This window comes from Dipteris shenzhenensis, chromosome 33 (assembly GCF_047967505.1).
Source record: "Dipteris shenzhenensis isolate YYH24624 ecotype China chromosome 33, Dip_SZ_1.0, whole genome shotgun sequence".
Classification (NCBI taxonomy): domain Eukaryota; kingdom Viridiplantae; phylum Streptophyta; class Polypodiopsida; order Gleicheniales; family Dipteridaceae; genus Dipteris; species Dipteris shenzhenensis.
In genome coordinates this window covers 31,832,593-31,850,526 of record NC_141628.1, presented here as the reverse complement: position 1 = coordinate 31,850,526, position 17,934 = coordinate 31,832,593, and the positions used below count along the sequence as shown (strand labels likewise).

The window sequence follows — 17,934 nt, the reverse complement described above, 5'->3', positions numbered from 1 at the left end:
GTACATACTCCTCGCTTATATTGACTTCATACCCCTTCTAGGGGACCGAGCTGCCTTGATCACCCGCTTACTACACGAAGCTACCCTTCATGCTTTCTCTCACACCACTCGCTCCACCTGCCCACCACCACCTGGGACCGTACCCTGCAATAGTTGGTACGATGATGAGTGTAAGGCTTTACGCCGTCATCTCATACTCTCAACCAAAAACAGTCTTTCGAATGAATGAACCAGAGACGCTATGCGAGTATCGTTGGCTAGTACGTAGGAAGAGACTAGATTTCGCTCGCCAGAACGAGAAGGAACTACTAAACATTTTGTTTAGTAACAACTCTAAGGACTTTTGGGATAGATTTCTTGAGGGACAGTCCCCCTCACCACTCAATGACACTCAGGTCTGGTATAATTACGCACGCACACTATATGACATCCCTGATCAGCTAGTCCTTGACCTCTCACATTTGCCACGTCCCACTTCCTGTACCCTCTTTACTAAGGGGGGGTGAAGGATGCTGTGATGAAACTTCATAATGGTTGAGCGAAGGATCATGAGGGACTATGCACTGAGTTCATTGCAGACACAAGCCACACATTGGGCATCTCTGCATATTTGGTTGCATAGCATATGCCCACATACATGATGATCATCGTAGGAAACTGGATGCGAAGTCCTGCAAATACATGATGATCATCGCAGGAAACTAGATGCGAAGTTCTGTAAATGCATCATGGTTGGCTACAGTGAAGAAAGCAAAGCATACAAGTTGTATGATCCCATCAACCGCAAGGTCATTATCTCCAGAGATGTAATCTTTGATGAGGAATCAGAATGGAAAACCTCAAATACACAAGAGATAGACACACCGATTTCACAGTCATCTACAGAATATGGGATTAACCTCCTAGCCTCGATCTTAGCAAAGCTTTTTAATAAGGCTGTCTGTTTGGGATTTCCACACACCTGGGTAATAAACACTATTTCACCCATACACAAGGCAGGGGATCCCATGAGCCCGGAGGATTACAAGACCATTATGATTGGACATGTCATGTCCAAGATTTATGCATCAGTGCTTGATTTCGAGGTCAGCCGATATGCGGAGTGTAGAGGACTTAGAGCAGCGGGACAGACTGGGTTCCGGTGTGATCATGGAACCATGGACCACATTCTCATCATCGAGGAGATGAGGGCATGGAAGCAAAGGGTTTACTGTTGCTTTGTGGATTTCCGCAAGGCTGCTAAAGTAAACTTCAGGAACCTGAAATATGCCACATGAGGCTGAAACTTTTAAAAGCAAAGCTCTGTGTACTGCGACCAGCTTAACTAATACCAGTGACCATAGCCAGTTAATCTAGGACTTGCATGCAGACTGGTGTGAATTGCTAGTGTACAGCCTAGTATACTGCATGTTGAATTCGATGTATACTGCAGCCACGTGCAGCCTGCAGAACTTCTTCTGCACCATTTGCACACACATGCAGCCAACTAGGGCTATTGCATGCTTTCATGCTTCGCAGGCACACTTGCATGCAGCCCATGCTACACATACACAGTGCATGCAACCCCTTAGAACATGTGCATGCACACATGCACACTGCCCAGAGCTACTACCTCGCATGCAATCTGCTGCACAATTTGCATGTGGCTATTTTTAGGCACATGCATCAGATTTCTTGACATGCAAGGCCATACACTAAAGTCTAACGGCAGTCCAATCTGCATGCATGTCTCTCAATGCAGGCCACCCAAAAATAGGGAACTCATGCAGCCTATCACGGGCCACCAATCCAAAAGGGCATACAGCAAATAACAGTGCAGATTCTTTCTTCAATAAAATAAGGCGAAAGCATACCCTCATTGGTGCTAGCCTTGGCAATCCTTCGCACTACAGCAAAGCTTTCCTTAACAACAACAAGGTTGCTGCAATAAATCTGCAGCTTGACTAGATTCAGTAATTTAGGAGGAGCAGAGAAGTTGTTCAAGGCTGCGTGGATCCTCAGTCATGCCAACAGCCAAATTGCTTGGTTACAAGCCTTGAAGCCCTCATTACCAACATCTGCTGATAAGTTCACTGATTTATGGACGGCCAAAATATCAGCCATCTCATGATCTGTCCAACCACATATTGAAGGCCATTGATTGAGAAATAGTTCATCTTCTCAATCATTCCAACCCAACGTTCCAGTTCCTACAACCCTGCTGCAAGCTGAAGATTTACTCATAGGCTTTTCACCCTTCAAAGTGGATCCAACTATTTGTGATGGAGTAGTGTTTGTTACATGCATTTTCTGCCAATCTGGGTCCAGAAGGTTTCCCAATCAGAGTACTGGTATCTGCTTTCTAATGAAAAACATGCTGCTACTCTTACCGTGCAACCATGAGCCTCTCATGTATCCAAGGGTCTGCAGGGTGCTTCTCCTTCTCTCTCTGAAGATCAACCAGCCTGTGTCTCATGGCCTTCTCCTAGAGAAGGTCTGCCTCTCACCTCTTTGCCACTACCTGATGGTAGAGATCACCATTTTACTAAAGTGTTATAATAAGGCCTGTGGATCAGTTTTTGACAGAAATCCTAGCTACTCCAGATATGAATCCAAATGATGCTATCCGTACCAAGTCGTCCCTGTAGTGGTACCTGCTGAATGAAAGTGCAACCTCCTCTGTCCAAGCCCAGTCATACAAGGGTTCAATCACTCGAGTATCAGAGACTATCCTCGCTGATCTGAAACTCATCCGTAGGATGAGTTCCTCCCCTGCTGCTCTCTGAAAAGGGAGGACACTGGCTGCTCTCTCAGAAGGGAAGACACCAACTTACTTTTCCCATCCTCTTGTCAATAGGCTGCTCTACTATATTGATGTCCCCCTCTATATACAAGAGTCAGCCTGTGGCAATGAAATACAACCCTCCCTCTAAAAGGCAACTTGATCCCTTCTCAAATTGGGCGAATAGATGTTGAGCACCCCAATATGAAAGCCCCCTTCTCAACTTGTGTGAATAGATGTTGAGCACCCCAATATGAAAGCCCCAAGAGTAATATGATCCATTGAGCCTTGGCGGATCTCAAAACACCATGTGCAATAAAAACCAAAAGAATGGAGGCTGAAACTGAAATGTGAACTCCACCTCATGATCCAAGAGCCCCGGAGGAAAAAGCATGCCCTAGTAGTACCTGTCCTGGTGCCGTATCTGTCGATAAGCTTCTGCTCTTGGAGAGGTAGGATGTCAATCACTCCATAAATGACTGAGAAGTGAAGCTGGTCTTGAGAATCTACTTCTTGCGGCAGGTGGGGATCACCCTGGACATTCCACTAACAACCCTCATTGAAGAGAAATAAATTAGTGGAAAGTCCTATCTGACCTGGTAAGAGCAGAGGTGGCTCTCACATGGGTGTGGAAGGAGGGGCCACTTTTGGCATAAAGTGAAGCAAGAGGTAGGAACGCCAATGGAGATAGAAGAATCTAAGGTGATAAGCCTTGTCATTCCCAAACTGAAGGTTAACTAGGTGGATGCATAAAAGTTTGTAGAGTCCATGCAATGACAGTGTGCGAGCTGGATGATCCTCATAAATCATCATCGTTCAAATCCTAGACTAGGATACTGTCCTTGTCATGAAGATCATCGATAAGGTCTCCAACAGCCCCTTTCTCAACCTGTGTGTCCTCCTCCAAAAGGGGCTCCTCACCATCTGCCAAGGGCTGCAAAGCAATTTGGGAAGGCAAGAATGACAGGAGTGTGGGTTGCTGAAGGGGAGCTTGGGGTTGTGCGGTCTTGCACCACTTGCCAAGCTCGAGTGTCGCACTAGGGGAGTGAAGAGGAGGTCATGGAGGAGGGCCTGTGAGGGGGCTGTCCTGGGTATCATGGTACGTCTGGTCCTCCTTGGAAAACCCCCTGTGAGATATCAGAACTGTCTACAAAGGTAGCACTAGTTCTTGTACTAGTGACCTCCATCCTTTATTTGTGAGGGTACGCATCAAGTGTCTTGAAGAAAGATGGTCGAGCTCTTGGTCAATGATATGACTGCTATCGCTGCTGATGAAGGGGTACTTGCTAGCTGGGGAATCTCAAGTCTCAAGAACCTACCCAAATGCCTCTCCAATAGCGTGAAGGAGCATGAAGTACACTCTCAGAAGGCCATGGTGAGAATGGTGTAGTTATGGTACTCGAGTATTGGGTCGAAGTGTAGGCAGTATGGCATCACGAAAGCCTTTCTTCCTCCCCCAACATGGAGAGGGCTGAGACCAAGAAGAAGAAGCTTTCTAACTCTTGCTGAAGAGGTAAGGGTGGAAGGAAGAAGTTCAAAGAGAGAGTAAGGGTAAGAAATGAGAAAGAGAGTTTGACATGTGTGTCTGTGCGTGTGCATGCACGTGCGCGTGTGTGTGTAAGAGAGTAGTGAAAGAGGAGTGGGATAGAGACAGATGAGAGGGATGGCGAGCTGAGAGAGGGAAGATAGGATGGGACAGGTCAGCAATGGGCAAAGAGGGCAGGGAAGGGCAATGAATAGGAAGGGGGTGGAGGTAAAGGGCTGAGAAGGTGGGGTGGGTGATATTAGCAAGAGGGGTGGAAATGCAAGGCAAAGGGGCTGGGAATTGAGGCAAGCAGAGAGGAGGCAGGCAACATGATGGGAAGGAAGGCGAACAGAGAGGGATGGGATTGGCAGGGAGGAACAGAGATGCAGCGGGGCTGGGAAGGGAGGCAAACAAAGAGGCAGCGGATTCAGGGCAGCAGGGATGGGAAGGGAAGCAAGCAGGAAGTAAGCGAAGAGGAGCGGGGATGGAGCAGGAAAAGGGGTTGCAGGTCAGAAGAGGTAGGGCAGGGGGGGTGCGGGTAGGGGAGGTGCTCCAGCAGGTAGGCAAAGAGATCAGGGTCTAGCCTCCCTTGGTGTTCATCGCCAGAAAGTCACACTTTGCCTACTAAGCTCAATCCATACAATAGATGTTATAATTATTATTATATTCTAGTAGTGACCGATGTAATGTAATAAGTAGGTTAGGGGCACTTTTCCCCCTTTTTAGAGGTTTTTCCCCCTAACCACAGTTAGTTCACTAACTACGGTTAGTGAAGGATAAGGTTTTGTCACTTAGACAAAACCTATCCCACTTCTTGTATTACTCACTTCTTCTATTGCAAGCACTACGTTCAGCTCTCTAGCTCACACTCTCTTTTCTAACATTTGGTATTAGAGCCCATGTTCTGCTTTTTTGCTTCCTAGCCCGCAAGCTCCCTGCTCCCTGCTCCAGCCGGTACAGTCCGTCCGTACAATATGTACGGACTGATTCCATATTCCATACAGCCCGTACACTCGCCGTACACCCGTACAGCTCTTGCACCGCCATTCCGTACCGCCGCACCTGCGTCGTACATTCGTTGTACGACTGCCGTACAACAGGTACGGTCATCCATACCATATGCATTTCACACGTGCGAACCGTACATCTCGTACGTAGTCCGTACCATCGATTAGCTCGTCAGTGTGCCATACATCCGTACACAGGCATGCGTGTCACCATTCCGTACATGACTGCGTTGGTTGTCCGTACTCCGTACAGCTACCATCCGTACAGGTTGCTGCAAATCCATACACAGTACGGATATCCGTACATTTTGCAAGCTCTTGTACTTTTCGTTGGCATCCGCACTTATGTGCAGGTTTTTCTAGCAGGTACTCTAGCAGCTGGTTTTTTGGCAGTCATTGTTTGCAGATAGCCATTGTTTGGCTTAAATCTTACAAAGAATTTGGGGCATTCTGTATTTGTGAGCAAACATTGCAGTTGGGTTGCAGGTTGTCCAAGAAATTGGGGCTTTTGCAATTACACTGCAATTTTGTTGTGAAATTTGGGGCTTTTACAGGCAGAGTGCAATTTGTGCAACATTTGGGGCTTTCAGACCATTTGCTCTCTTTTGTAGCAATTTTCCACAAGAAATTGGGGCTTTTGCATTTGGGTTGCAATTTTGTAGGTAAAAGGGCATTTTGGAAGTTTGCAAACAGTTTTGGACTCAGTACAAGTCAAATTGTAGACTTTTGCCACTTTTTGCAGATTCTATTTGCAGATTTTCGGGGCATTGAGCAGAGCAGTGTAGTGCATTTTGAGCCTTTGACAGGCTGTGACGGTATTTGTCACTGTGGGCATATTATTCTTTGCAGATTTTACTTGTGCATTTTATATCCCAGAAAGGGATTTCACCTGGTTCGTCTGCTGTATTTTTTTCTCAGATAATTTGGTGAAAATGGCTCAGAACAACTCAAATGAGGTGTTCAGGGTTCTCACACAAGAGGATAACTTGGATGGCACCAACTACTCCTTGTGGAGTTTCATGGTTCGCAATATCTTGGTTGGCAGAAATCTTTGGGATTATGTCAATGGAGGTGAAGAAAGACCAGATACAATGCCTATACCTGTCACTCCTACAGCTGGAGGCAGGGGTAGAGGTACAAATACAGCACAAGTGATTGGAGTAGCCGCTCCACGAGCTCCCACAGCAGAGCAGAAAAGTTGGGACTCTAGAGATGCACAAGCTCTTTCAGTAATTCCTCTTTTTGTCAAGAGGTTCATTATACCTCATATTCGGTCATGCAAGACATCTATGGCAGCTTGGGTAATACTTGAGAGTATGTTTGCAGCAAGGAACGATGCCAGAGTTTCCATTCTGAAGCGAGAACTTTCCCAAACACATATGGAGGAGGGAGATTCCATGAATTCTCACCTCACAAAGCTTCAGGATCTCAGGGAACAATTACTGAACATTGATGAAGTCATTCTGGATTCAGAGATGATCACTACCACTCTGAACTCTTTTCCCGAGTCCTATCTCGGTTTCCACACCTCACTGAATTTGTCATTGAGGGGGGGCAGCAATCCCCTCTCCTTTCACGAGTTGGTAGGACTTCTGTTGCAGGAGGAACAAACACGCAGAAACATGGCAACCCGGGCTGGCGAGCATGCTATGCTCTCCATGTTCAAGCCCAAGGGTAAAGGGCAGCATAAGCCACATGCCAATCAGCCCACACATCAGCATAAAGCTGATTCTGGACAGTCTTCTTATAAGGCACAACAAACAAGCAGGAAAAGAAGGGCATATGTCATTATTGCAAGAAGCCAAGTCATTATATTGGAGAGTGCAAGAAGCGCATAGCCAAAGAAAAGAAAAGGGATTCCGGTATGGTTGTATCGGATGCATCAGGTCCACATTGCCATGATGAAGGAGATGTTGCAGCCAACTTGGTTGAAGAGCACTATGCCTTTTTGCCTTGCACTTCAGATTTTTCAGTGGGTAGTTCAGATACTACAGCCACTAATGATGATGACCCATATGCTTTTTTGACTTGCAGTTACAATCCTTCAAAGGATGAATTCTCCTTCAGTGTTGATGAGACACTACATACTTGGTATTTTGATAGTGGTGCTTCAAAGCACATCACTTCCAAAAAAATCTGTTTGTAACTCTGCATTCTTCACCCACCAAGAAGAAGGTAACTTGTGCAAATAATTCTTCTTATTCAGTGTGTGGAGTAGGAGACATTATTCTCACATCCACTGATGGCACAGATTTCAGAATTTCAAATGTACTCTATGTGCCAGGTATAAAGAAGAATTTGCTTTCAGTGTCCTCACTCAATAGAGGAGGATTTCAGGTTGTTTTTTATGATGACAAGTGTGTAGTCAGAGACAAAGAAAATGACTATGTTTTGATGTTGTCTGGCACTTTGTATCGTGGTCTTTTTCAGCTTGATCTATATCAAAAAAGATCCCATCTTGCATTATCAGTTAGCACTCCCACTGCTACGATGTAGAATGCGGAGTTATGGCATGCCAGGTATGGGCACATGAGCTATGGCAGCTTAATGACACTTCAGAGCCATGATATGGTTGATGCATTACCTCCTTTGGAGTCGCCTCCTCCTCATGCATGTGAAGGTTGCATTCTTGGCAAAATGCATAGGCTTCCCTTCAAGAAGGATGGTGTAGTGAAAGCTACAAGAAAATTGCAGCTTATTCACAGTGATGTCTGCGGTCCCATGAGGACACCTGCTTTTGGGAGTTATCTCTATTTTGTTACATTCATAGATGACTTTACCAACTACGCTTGGGTCTATGGTCTCAAGGCAAAATCAGAAGTGTTTATGCAATTCAAACACTTTGTGGCTATGGTTGAAAATGAGACAGGACTCAAGGGGCGGACACTTCGCACAGATCGAGGGGGGGAGTATATGTCCCATGAATTTGAGACATTTCTGAAAGAAAAAGGCATTATGCATCAGCTTACAGTGAGGCTTACACTTCAACAGAATGGCAAAGCTGAGCGGAAGAATCGCACCGCCATGGAAATGGATAGATGCTTGCTCACAAGTAAGAAGTTGCCTCACAGGTTTTGGCTAGAAGGCCTTCGTCTCTACAATCCTGCTACACGCAAGATTTTTGTCAGTAGAGATGTCATATTCTCTGAAAATTCTGCACATACAAATGCTGAATTTCAGATTCCGTCCTCTTCAGATGATGTGTTTGAGGGGATGCTTCCTATAGCATTTGGTTCCCCCGCTGCAACTCAGAATTTACAGCAACCTCCGCCAACTCCACAAGTACAGCTTCAGCCCCCAGCTGAATTGGTACAACCTCAGGGTGTGGATCAAGTTGTTAGGCAAGAAATTCAAGAGATACACACAGCCAAAACAGTCCCGCATTGGTTGCTTCAGACTCTCAGGGAGAGTAGGCTTGAAGCTCCATTGCCTCGCAGAACTCGTAGTGCAGTAAGGCACATGGAGGGAGCTCATTCAGTTTAATCAGCTTATGCAGGTACTCTTCTTAATGAGGAGGAGCCTGAGACATTTGAAGAAGCAAAAGTTAATGTGCATTGGATGAATGCCATGCACGATGTTGCAGTCCATTCATAAAAATCAGACTTGGGATGTTGTGGATTTGCCACAAGGTAAGAATGCCATAGGTACACGGTGGGTTTTCAAAGTCAAAAGAAGCCAGATGGGTCCATTGATCGGTACAAGGCAAGGCTGGTTGCAAAAGGATATGCTCAGAAAAAGGGCATAGATTCTTTTTGGGGATCCAGTTTATTCAAGAGAAACGTGGCATTGTTATGTCTCAGTCCAAGTATGTTCAAAAACTCTTGGACAGATTCAACATGCATGATTGCAAGCCTATGTCCACTCCCATGGAGCCGGGGCTGCATGATGCAGGTGAATCAATTGATGTCACACTCTATAGCCAAGCTGTTGGATGCCTCATTTATCTCTGCAATACACGACTTGATATTCAGTTTTCAGTTTCTCAGGTGAGCAGGTATATGCACAGCCCAAAGATTATGCATTGGCAGGCTGTAAAACGCATCTTTCGTTACTTGCAAGGTACACAGTCTTTTGGCTTGATGTTTCCCAGGGGGGTGACTTAACAGATGCATGCTGACAGTGACTCAGATTGGGCTGGAGACTATGATACTAGGCAGTCCACCAGTAGGAATTGTTTCGTTCTAGGACATGCTTGCATTTCTTGGTTGAGCAAGAAACAATCTACAGTGGCTACCTCCTCATGTGAAGCTGAGTACACGGCAGCTTTCACAGCGACAGTTGAATGTGTTTGGCTGCATCATTTGTTTGCTGATCTTCATCTTCGATTCTCACTGATAGTCAGAGTGCTATAACAGTGGCAAAGAATCCTGTGTTTCATGCTCGTGCGAAGCACATTGAGGTTCACTATCACTATGTCAGAGAGAAGTTGCATGCGGAAGAGATCAGTATGATCTATGCGTCAACACATGACAATGTTGCAAACATCTTCACCAAAGCACTTCCACGTGAAAAGTTTGAGGCATTTCGCAATGCCCTGAACTTATCTCCTTTTGGTGATTGATCATTTCCTTGTACATGACATTGGCACTGCAGGGGGGTGTTAGAATTATTATTATATTCTAGCAGTGACCAATGTAATGTAATAAGTAGGTTAGGGGCACTTTTCCCTCTTTTTAGAGGTTTTTCCCCCTAACCACAGTTAGTTCACTAACTACGGTTAGTGAAGGATAAGGTTTTGTCACTTAGACAAAACCTATCCCACTTCTTGTATTACTCACTTCTTCTATTGCAAGCACTACGTTCAGCTCTCTAGCTCACACTCTCTTTTCTAACAATAGAAAGATGAATGCTATGGGGAAACCACAATTTCTTCTTTCAATCAATAACTATGAAGTATACATCAACCTTCATACATAAGCACAAATGAACAGATATCCCTAATAAATGCAACCAGCAGCAATAATTGAAGTTTTCAACTGAGGTGTGCTTTTACTGGACCAGAAAAATATGAAATCAACTGAAGCAAGATTTGAAATCAGGACACAGTAAGTACTACACACCCCAAAAGAGTGTCGTGAAACTTCAATTGCTTTATGCAAAGCAGTTTCTGCAGCATATTCTGCACAGTCAACCAAAAAAACAATTAGGGAAGCTCAAAAAGCATGACAACTGTACTCAGAAAAAGTAAGATCAGGAGCTAATTGAATTAGAAAAATCTGGCCCATGGGAATATAGCTCATAGTGCCACCTACTCTAAATTGAATCCCTTTAAATAATGTCCTTGGATGCCACCCTTTTGAAGCTTGTGCAGAGAAGCAAGGAAAGCATATGCAAAAGACAACCCTTTTAGAACTATCACTTACCTCCTGCTGAAGAAAAAGCCGTCTTTTCAAGGGTTTCATCAAATGTTGAAGGAATAACCTCTGCCTTCAAACCCTGTAAACCAAAGAGGTCATGGTACAACCTCGTACACAATAAAAACAAGAAAAGGAAATCTCTTTTTTTTTCCCCAAAAAGATTACTTCATTAAGTATGAATGAAAACCGCAAGAGCAAGCTCAAATGCGGGAGTACATCATGTCATGCATGAGAAAAAACCAGCTCAAAACGAGCTAACAAAAATACAAGGTGGAGGCTGAAAGTGCCACCTCAACCCTAACGAAGACGCAGAGAAGAAAGGAGATTATCTCCAAACCCTGAAAAAAATACCTCTCCTGGCAGTAGCTGCTCTGGAGGATCCTTGCATGCTCTCTCAGATGGCCACAAGGTGTGTATAGTATCCGTCCATATACTAGCCATAGACTGGGAGGGAGGAACCTGAGAACCCACCATCGCCTCCATACATCTGGCCCTCCAAATATGCCAAGCTGCAATGCTAGCCAGAATCTCCCATGATGTGTCCACCGAGGCATAAGCAGCTCTGAAAGGAGTGAAGGGAACATCCTGGAGAGAACAAGACTCCACAGAGTGTCGTCGTATAATGAATGCTGAGTCTGAATCATGTCCCTCTGAGGGCCAGTAAGAGATAACCATGCCACTGATCCCCAAGTCATGAAGAAGGGTGCTCTATGAAAAATGCTAAAAATCCTAGCAACACCCTTCCAAATCGTCCTCGCCTGTCTGTACTCTAGAGGCAATGCTGACCTGACTCAACTGCTGCATGAAATCGAGGACAAGTAGGGTCAGCCCCGAACCTTAATCTCCACAGGTTCGCTGCAATCCCTCCATGCATAGAAAGCCATAAGAAGAGAGTGATCTTTCTATTCCTGAGGGATTTCCAGAGCCTCCTCCAAAAGTTTTTCAGCACCTTTGTAGAAACCCGAAAACTATTCCGATGTGAAGCTCTGGAGGCCTCCAACCTCTATTGCTAAGTTGAAATCTCCTGACATTTTTGACTGTGTAACGAAAGAAGAGGATGGTCTTCTCTCAGTGCCCTTCATCAATCTACTCCCACTCCCTTGGGTCCCATTGCAAGAACCTAATGGAGGAACCACCATATAACCAAAGTCTCCAAGACCCAAGTGCCAGGAGAACAGGGTCAGAATCGAGATACCACTGAGAGTCCTTTCCCCACTCCATGTAACCTGCAATCCTAACAGGCTGGAAGGCAACCTCCAAAAGAATATCATCTGAAGATCTAAGAAATCTGCCTCCCAACTAAATATCAAAGACAAGGGTCTCCTCAAGTGCATCCTGCAAGGCAATAACCTGTAAAGGAATACCCATCCCCGTAAAAGCTCCCAACCAAGTGGACTCTATGATAGGCATGTCATCTGTATCTATCCACTTTGCTGGTACGGCTACATCTATCTGCTGCATCCTGACTGTACACTTTGAGGTGGCCAACTGCTATGAGTCTCTGATCCTCTGAAAGCTTCCTGAAAGCCTTCCAGGCACCTACTGTGGGAGCAGGTCCCCTCTCCCATCTAGACCACTGCATATAATGTGACACTCCTAGTGATCTGCCATGCTCATCCAAAATAGAGTCATTCCACATGATTGGCTGCCTGTCTATTTCTTCACAAGAGGGTGGAACTCTCCGAAGAGTGCCTCTGAAGCTGCCCTAAGCTCTCAAAATGACAAGCATGAGAGGGGAAGAGGGAGATATAAGATGGGCTGAAGTAAAAATCAATCTCGAGCTGTCCAACCAATCTCCACCGTGAGGTGTACAAGACTCTGAATGCTGTGCAAGAAATAATATTTCCAAGGCTCCTCAATCCTCTCACTACAAACTTGCAGAACAAGGCCATATACTGCAAGTTCGGATCAATAATATTGAGACCTCCTTCTCTTGTGGAAAGAATGAGGGTCTCCCAAGCCACCCACAACATCTAAGGTGCCATCTAACCCACTCCAAAGGAAGTTCCTGATAGGTCGCATGAGCTGAGATATATAACCTCTAAATCTGCACCAACATGAGCAAATGAACCAGGCAGTAGCCAATAATACCTGGTTCACAACCACTACTTTGGATGCGAGGTCAAGTTTGGCATAACTCCCCAAAAAATGAGTTTCCTCCTGAAGCTCTCCAACACGGGAGCAAACTGCTATGCTGGAGAGATGCCCACCCCAACCCGGCATCCTAGATACCTGATGGAAACACCCCTCTGAATCTAGGTGAATCCTATGTCAATCCCCCAGTCTGGAGTGTCCTCATCACTAATCCAAAAGCCATTGGATTTGTTCCAATTGATGTGAGCCCCTGCTGTAGTGCAAAACAAATCCGAGGTTGTCCTGAACGAGATGAGTGTTTGGGGTGTGGCATCCAAAAAAGCAGCCGTATCATTTGCCAACTCACAATCCAATAGCTCATCCTCCTGCCTCAACGGAAGACTCAGCCCTATAATATCAGCTTGAGCTCTAAGGTAATAGCTCATAGCTTCAACCACAAATAAAAAAAGAAAGGGGGCTGAAGGGCATCCCTAACGGACCGATCTAATAATCTCAAACTTGTCTCCCCTAACTCCACCAATGAGAACCTGGCTATGGGCTGATCTATAGAGAGTTAACACCCCTCTAATCCATGCATCTATGAATCCAAAGCGAGCGAGGGTACCCTCTAGAAAGCCCCAATCTACTCTGTCATAAGCTTTCTCAAAGTCCAGGAGTAGAATGGCAAGCCTATGGCCATTATGCATGGCCCAGTCAGAAGCCTCCCAAAATGGGAAGATGTTATCGAAGATGCTCCTACCATGCACAAATCCCATCTGCGTATGTCACATGCACCCCTGCACTTGGGTGCAAGGTGACACATTGGCTACATCAACAAGTGCATTATAGTTCCCAGATAGGAGATTTTGTCGTATGTTGTGACCCCTTTGTGAGCCCTTGTGTAAGGACAATCAGGCACAAGCTACGTAGGTCAGTCTCTCAGCCTAGGGTCAAGTCAGTAATTCAGTTCTTGTTCACTAGTACCCACTGGAGAACACTAGGTTAAGTGTTTCCATCTTATAGGTTAGGTCTTAGCCTAGGTTAGGAGCCCCTTTAGGCCCTTTAGGGCCCCCAAAGGCTGGACAGGTAAGCAGGGAAGGCAGGCTGCCCAAAAACTCCCCTGGCAAATGAGCTAGGGAGGGCTTTTACAGGCTGGTTGTAGGCCAACCAGTCTATAAAACAGACCGACTCTATCAGCTGTGTACAGACTGGGTTGGCTCAGTTCCAGCCCTATAAAAGGGCCCCTTGGCTGCCCTCTTTCCTCATTCAGTGCTCCTGCCTTCAGCTCTCCTACAGCTCCACTTCAGCCTCCTTGTGCAGCCCCTGAGATCCTCAGATCTGGTCCTGCTCTAGCCTCAGTCCCTTGGCCATCAGTTCAGCCTGATCTGAAGGTGACCACGCAGCACAACAGTCGAAGGCACACATTTGCAAGAGTAGTGCCTTCCCCAAGATGAGGCCTTGAGATTTGCTTCCCAACAGTAGGCCGTAGTGGCGGGATGTGAGCGTTGGAGATGTTTGATAAGAAGAGTGCATTTGAGGACGAGCAATGTGGATGGGTTTACAAGTGATGACCTGTGCATTGGAATTTTGAACGTTTATACTCATGCTTGCAGACAGCAGAGACCCCTGCTGTGGCTCCAAAATGGGTTGTTCGCTGGCTTGCCAAGGAGGGTACATATTCCGCAAGGTGAAGGCCTGACAATCAAGGTCTCCAAGGTCCTCAACATATAAAAAGCTCCAAACTACTTAAATTACTTTGGGTCCTCTAGTATAAATCACCAAACATTGAAGATACCTTTCTAAATATATTGTCTCTCTTCAATTTGAACCATGCTCTTGTTTTATACGTTTTAATGCTTTCCCCTCACCTAATTATATGAAGTTGTAAACTGACCTAATACTGTATGGCAATGACACGTTAACAGGCTTCTTGTATGCTGGTATGAGTGCCAACAACTTAATTTTCCCAACAAATTCACGTCTAACCTTGGCTATAATGTTTCAGAAATTGATAACGACGGCTATTCAATTGGAGATAGAGTTTACAATCTTGACTATCCTTTCCTCTTCCGACCTGAAGGACGGATAGATATTAGGAAAAGGAAATGGCAGGTCCTCCTCGATTGGTGATTTATATCATGATACCGACGATCAATATCGTACAAGTCAAAAAGTTACTAAAATGTGCACCTATAGAAGTAGCGAAGGAACCACCCGGACGTGCGTTGCGGTTTCAAATTTTTGAATCAGTCCCCGTAAGGTTCCATTGAAGACGAAAAGGTGCAAAACCAAAAAAAGCATGGCCAAAAGGCATAATGCAAGTGGAAGGAATGAACAGAACATGAAGGGCATGTGAGAGGATGAGAATGCAAGTTAATATAGACTGGATTCAAAGGAAAGGAACGTACAAGGTTACGAATAAGCTCCGATCTGCGAGGAGAAGCAGATGCAAGCACGATTCGCTTGGTGGACAAGAGAGGCAAGTGCTGTATCAACATGATGGCACCTCGTGCTCCTGCACCAAATCAAAAGTTTGGGACCTGATTTGCTATGTGTTTAGGTCTATTGTTTTTGAATGCAGCTTTTTTGGGATGGTTCAGACAGCCAAGGCAATACCGAAGGCAATCGTATGCCTGACTCATATGCAACAAATCGGACTACTCACCCAGTCGACTTCCGGCAAGATGGGGATAGATGGGGATATCCAATAGGAATGCTTCTCCCACCTATCGGATTTCAATCCTAACATGTGCCTGTACCTCCAATACCTTCGAGTGAGCTTCAGGTTGACATGTGCATGTGATTCCGATTACATCCCGTAGGAATCTTCTTGACGGAATGCTATCGGAACAGAGACATGTGCCCGACCTATCTGAGGCAACCCCACCAGACAACTCATGGAGAACTCTTTCCCCTACCTTATATCACTAACTAGAGAGCAGAGAGACCCTGTCCAACCCAGGCATGTGGGACTTGCCTCATGCCCCTAAGCCTTCAGAACACCATGCTAAAACTCCATAAGCGGCAGGTGCTCGATTCAAACAAGAGCTGCCATACCCATACTTGTCACCAAGCACTCAGAGTCTCCCGGTCTCCTCATGCTTGCATTCAATTTAGTATCCTCCAATGTAATGCACTCTTATAAGCCCCCTCGTTGAACAAGGTGACAAATCACCACATGGTATTAAGTCCCAATTTAGCTCGGATTAATATTACAATAAAGTCTTCTATTAACTTGTAAAAGGGAAAAGAAAGGTGACAAAAGGAAAGAGAAAAAAGCAAGTGAGGCTAAGAGTATATTGGGAATGGTAGATGAGTGAAAGGAGAGGAGAGGAGATAGGGAATATATGAGTGGGGAAGTGAGTGGAGACCCTCATTTAAAAAATCACATGGTTTTAATAAAGGTGGTGTCATGGTAGAAGATAAAATAACTCACTACCCTTAACATCATTAGGAGCGACTAAAGTGCCACTAAAACTAACTCTAAGCAACATTAAAAAAGTCAATATGACTTTTTGAACTAGTTTTCTTACACACACACACACACACACATATATATATATGTATGTATAAGCAAAAAAAAACTCCATCTTCCATAAACCCTTGGCAAGGCCAAAAATGTATGAATTAGTCAAAAAGAGAGGCAAAAAGAGAGGGATGGAAAGGCAAGGGGAGGGATAAAGAGAAGAGTGATTAATCTTTGTTTCTAAGGGGAGGGGCCACCTCGCCCTTATGATTCAAAACTCTCTTACTATGCTTCTTTCAAAACATTTTCATGTGCAAGTTCATGTAGACTCGTGGGTTACCCTTCTAATTTTCATGTCGAGATCCCATTTTTATGCATGTACGCCGACAAGTGTGACTCCTAGCCTCATAAATACATGGAATAATTTTGCTGAGATCCCATTTTAAGTTATATGCATGGAATAATTTGTTTTTGTTTTTTTGCAAAGAAAGGAACTTCTATTAATGCTTGAGAAAAACCCCCATACAAATCAGCTACCAGAATAGGGCTGATGATGGTAAATACAAGAAGAAAAAATGGAATAATTTGTTGAGATTAAGGGCCTTTAGAATAGGTAGTGAGAGCAAACCAATGGAGGGATTAGATGAGAGCCACTGTTAACCCACTTTCATAAATCTAAAATGTTAATTTTTAGTGTAGAGACTTCGATTCTTGTTTTGTGAATTTTAATTGCATTTATGGTTTTTTATATAAGGCTTCTATATGCCAAGTTAAATTAAACCATAAGCTCTAAATAAGACTACGAGGGGTGCTCAGTATGCGTAAAGTATGTGTGCTTTCCAATATAGTAGGATGCAATGTCCAAGCACACTTGTGCACTCTTGTTTATTATTTTAAAAAAGAGCTTCAACTTCTTAGCCATGCTTAATGATGTATCATACAAATGTTAAATCCCATATATAACAAAATCCAAAGCTTAGAACTACACTCAATACAATCCCTTAATTTGTGATTGTTAATCTAATAGCTTCTAGGCTTTTAACAATATATTATATCATTGACTTCATCATTCATATGAGTTTTTATTGCCATGGAGGGGACCATAACTTAATGACTTTCACCTCCAAGACCCACAAAGTATTTCTTCATGTCTATATAGGCTTATGTGAAGTTTGAGACAAACAATTGCTTCCCAAACTTGACATAATCATAGCACCAAACCTTGCAATGTGAAGCATCACATGTGCCACTCCCAATCAAAGTTATAGAGGTCAATGGAATGTACAAAAAGCGGATAGACCTATCTTTCCATTTACATCCTTTCAAAATGGGTGTAGACAGCAGTACCTGCACATCTGTATCCATACCACATATGTAAAGACACAAAGTGATAACAACACATGTTACACACACAAATAACAGCTTGAAAAAGATCAAGATAACTTCTTACCATTATTAGTACTAGGATTTTTTGGTGGCCTACCACCCTTCTTTAGTTCGATACTTGAATCCTTATCCTTTTTAGTCATCTTCTCAAGTGTTCCCCATGATAGTTCAAGTTCATTTGTCACGCTCTCAGAAGTTTTTAGTCTTACCATCTTGCCAATGTGACAAAAATGCATTTTAAAAAATCAAGGGAAAAGAAGTCCTTGCATGGCATAGAATAGACTTACAAGGTCAATGGAGTCCCAGCATTACTTCGATAGCATACAAAGAAAGCCCAAGAGTCTTCAAAATAGAAAATA

At 44.4% G+C, this 17,934-nt stretch overlaps 1 protein-coding gene across 2 annotated transcripts in view; it reads right to left on the bottom strand.

Annotated features, from left to right (window-relative positions):
- LOC147879973 (uncharacterized) overlaps positions 1-15,359 on the bottom strand; it is a 58,117-nt gene extending 42,758 nt beyond the window's left edge. For both annotated transcript variants that reach the window (XM_087371957.1, XM_087371958.1), the window contains exons 1-3: positions 15,132-15,359; positions 10,657-10,729; positions 10,354-10,412 (exon numbers count right to left, since the gene is read on the bottom strand). In XM_087371957.1, coding sequence (XP_087228083.1) covers positions 10,354-10,412; positions 10,657-10,729; positions 15,132-15,221 — 222 coding nt within the window. In that variant the 5' untranslated portion in view covers positions 15,222-15,359. The remainder of the gene's footprint in view (positions 1-10,353; positions 10,413-10,656; positions 10,730-15,131) is intronic.
- Positions 15,360-17,934: the final 2,575 nt, after the last annotated feature.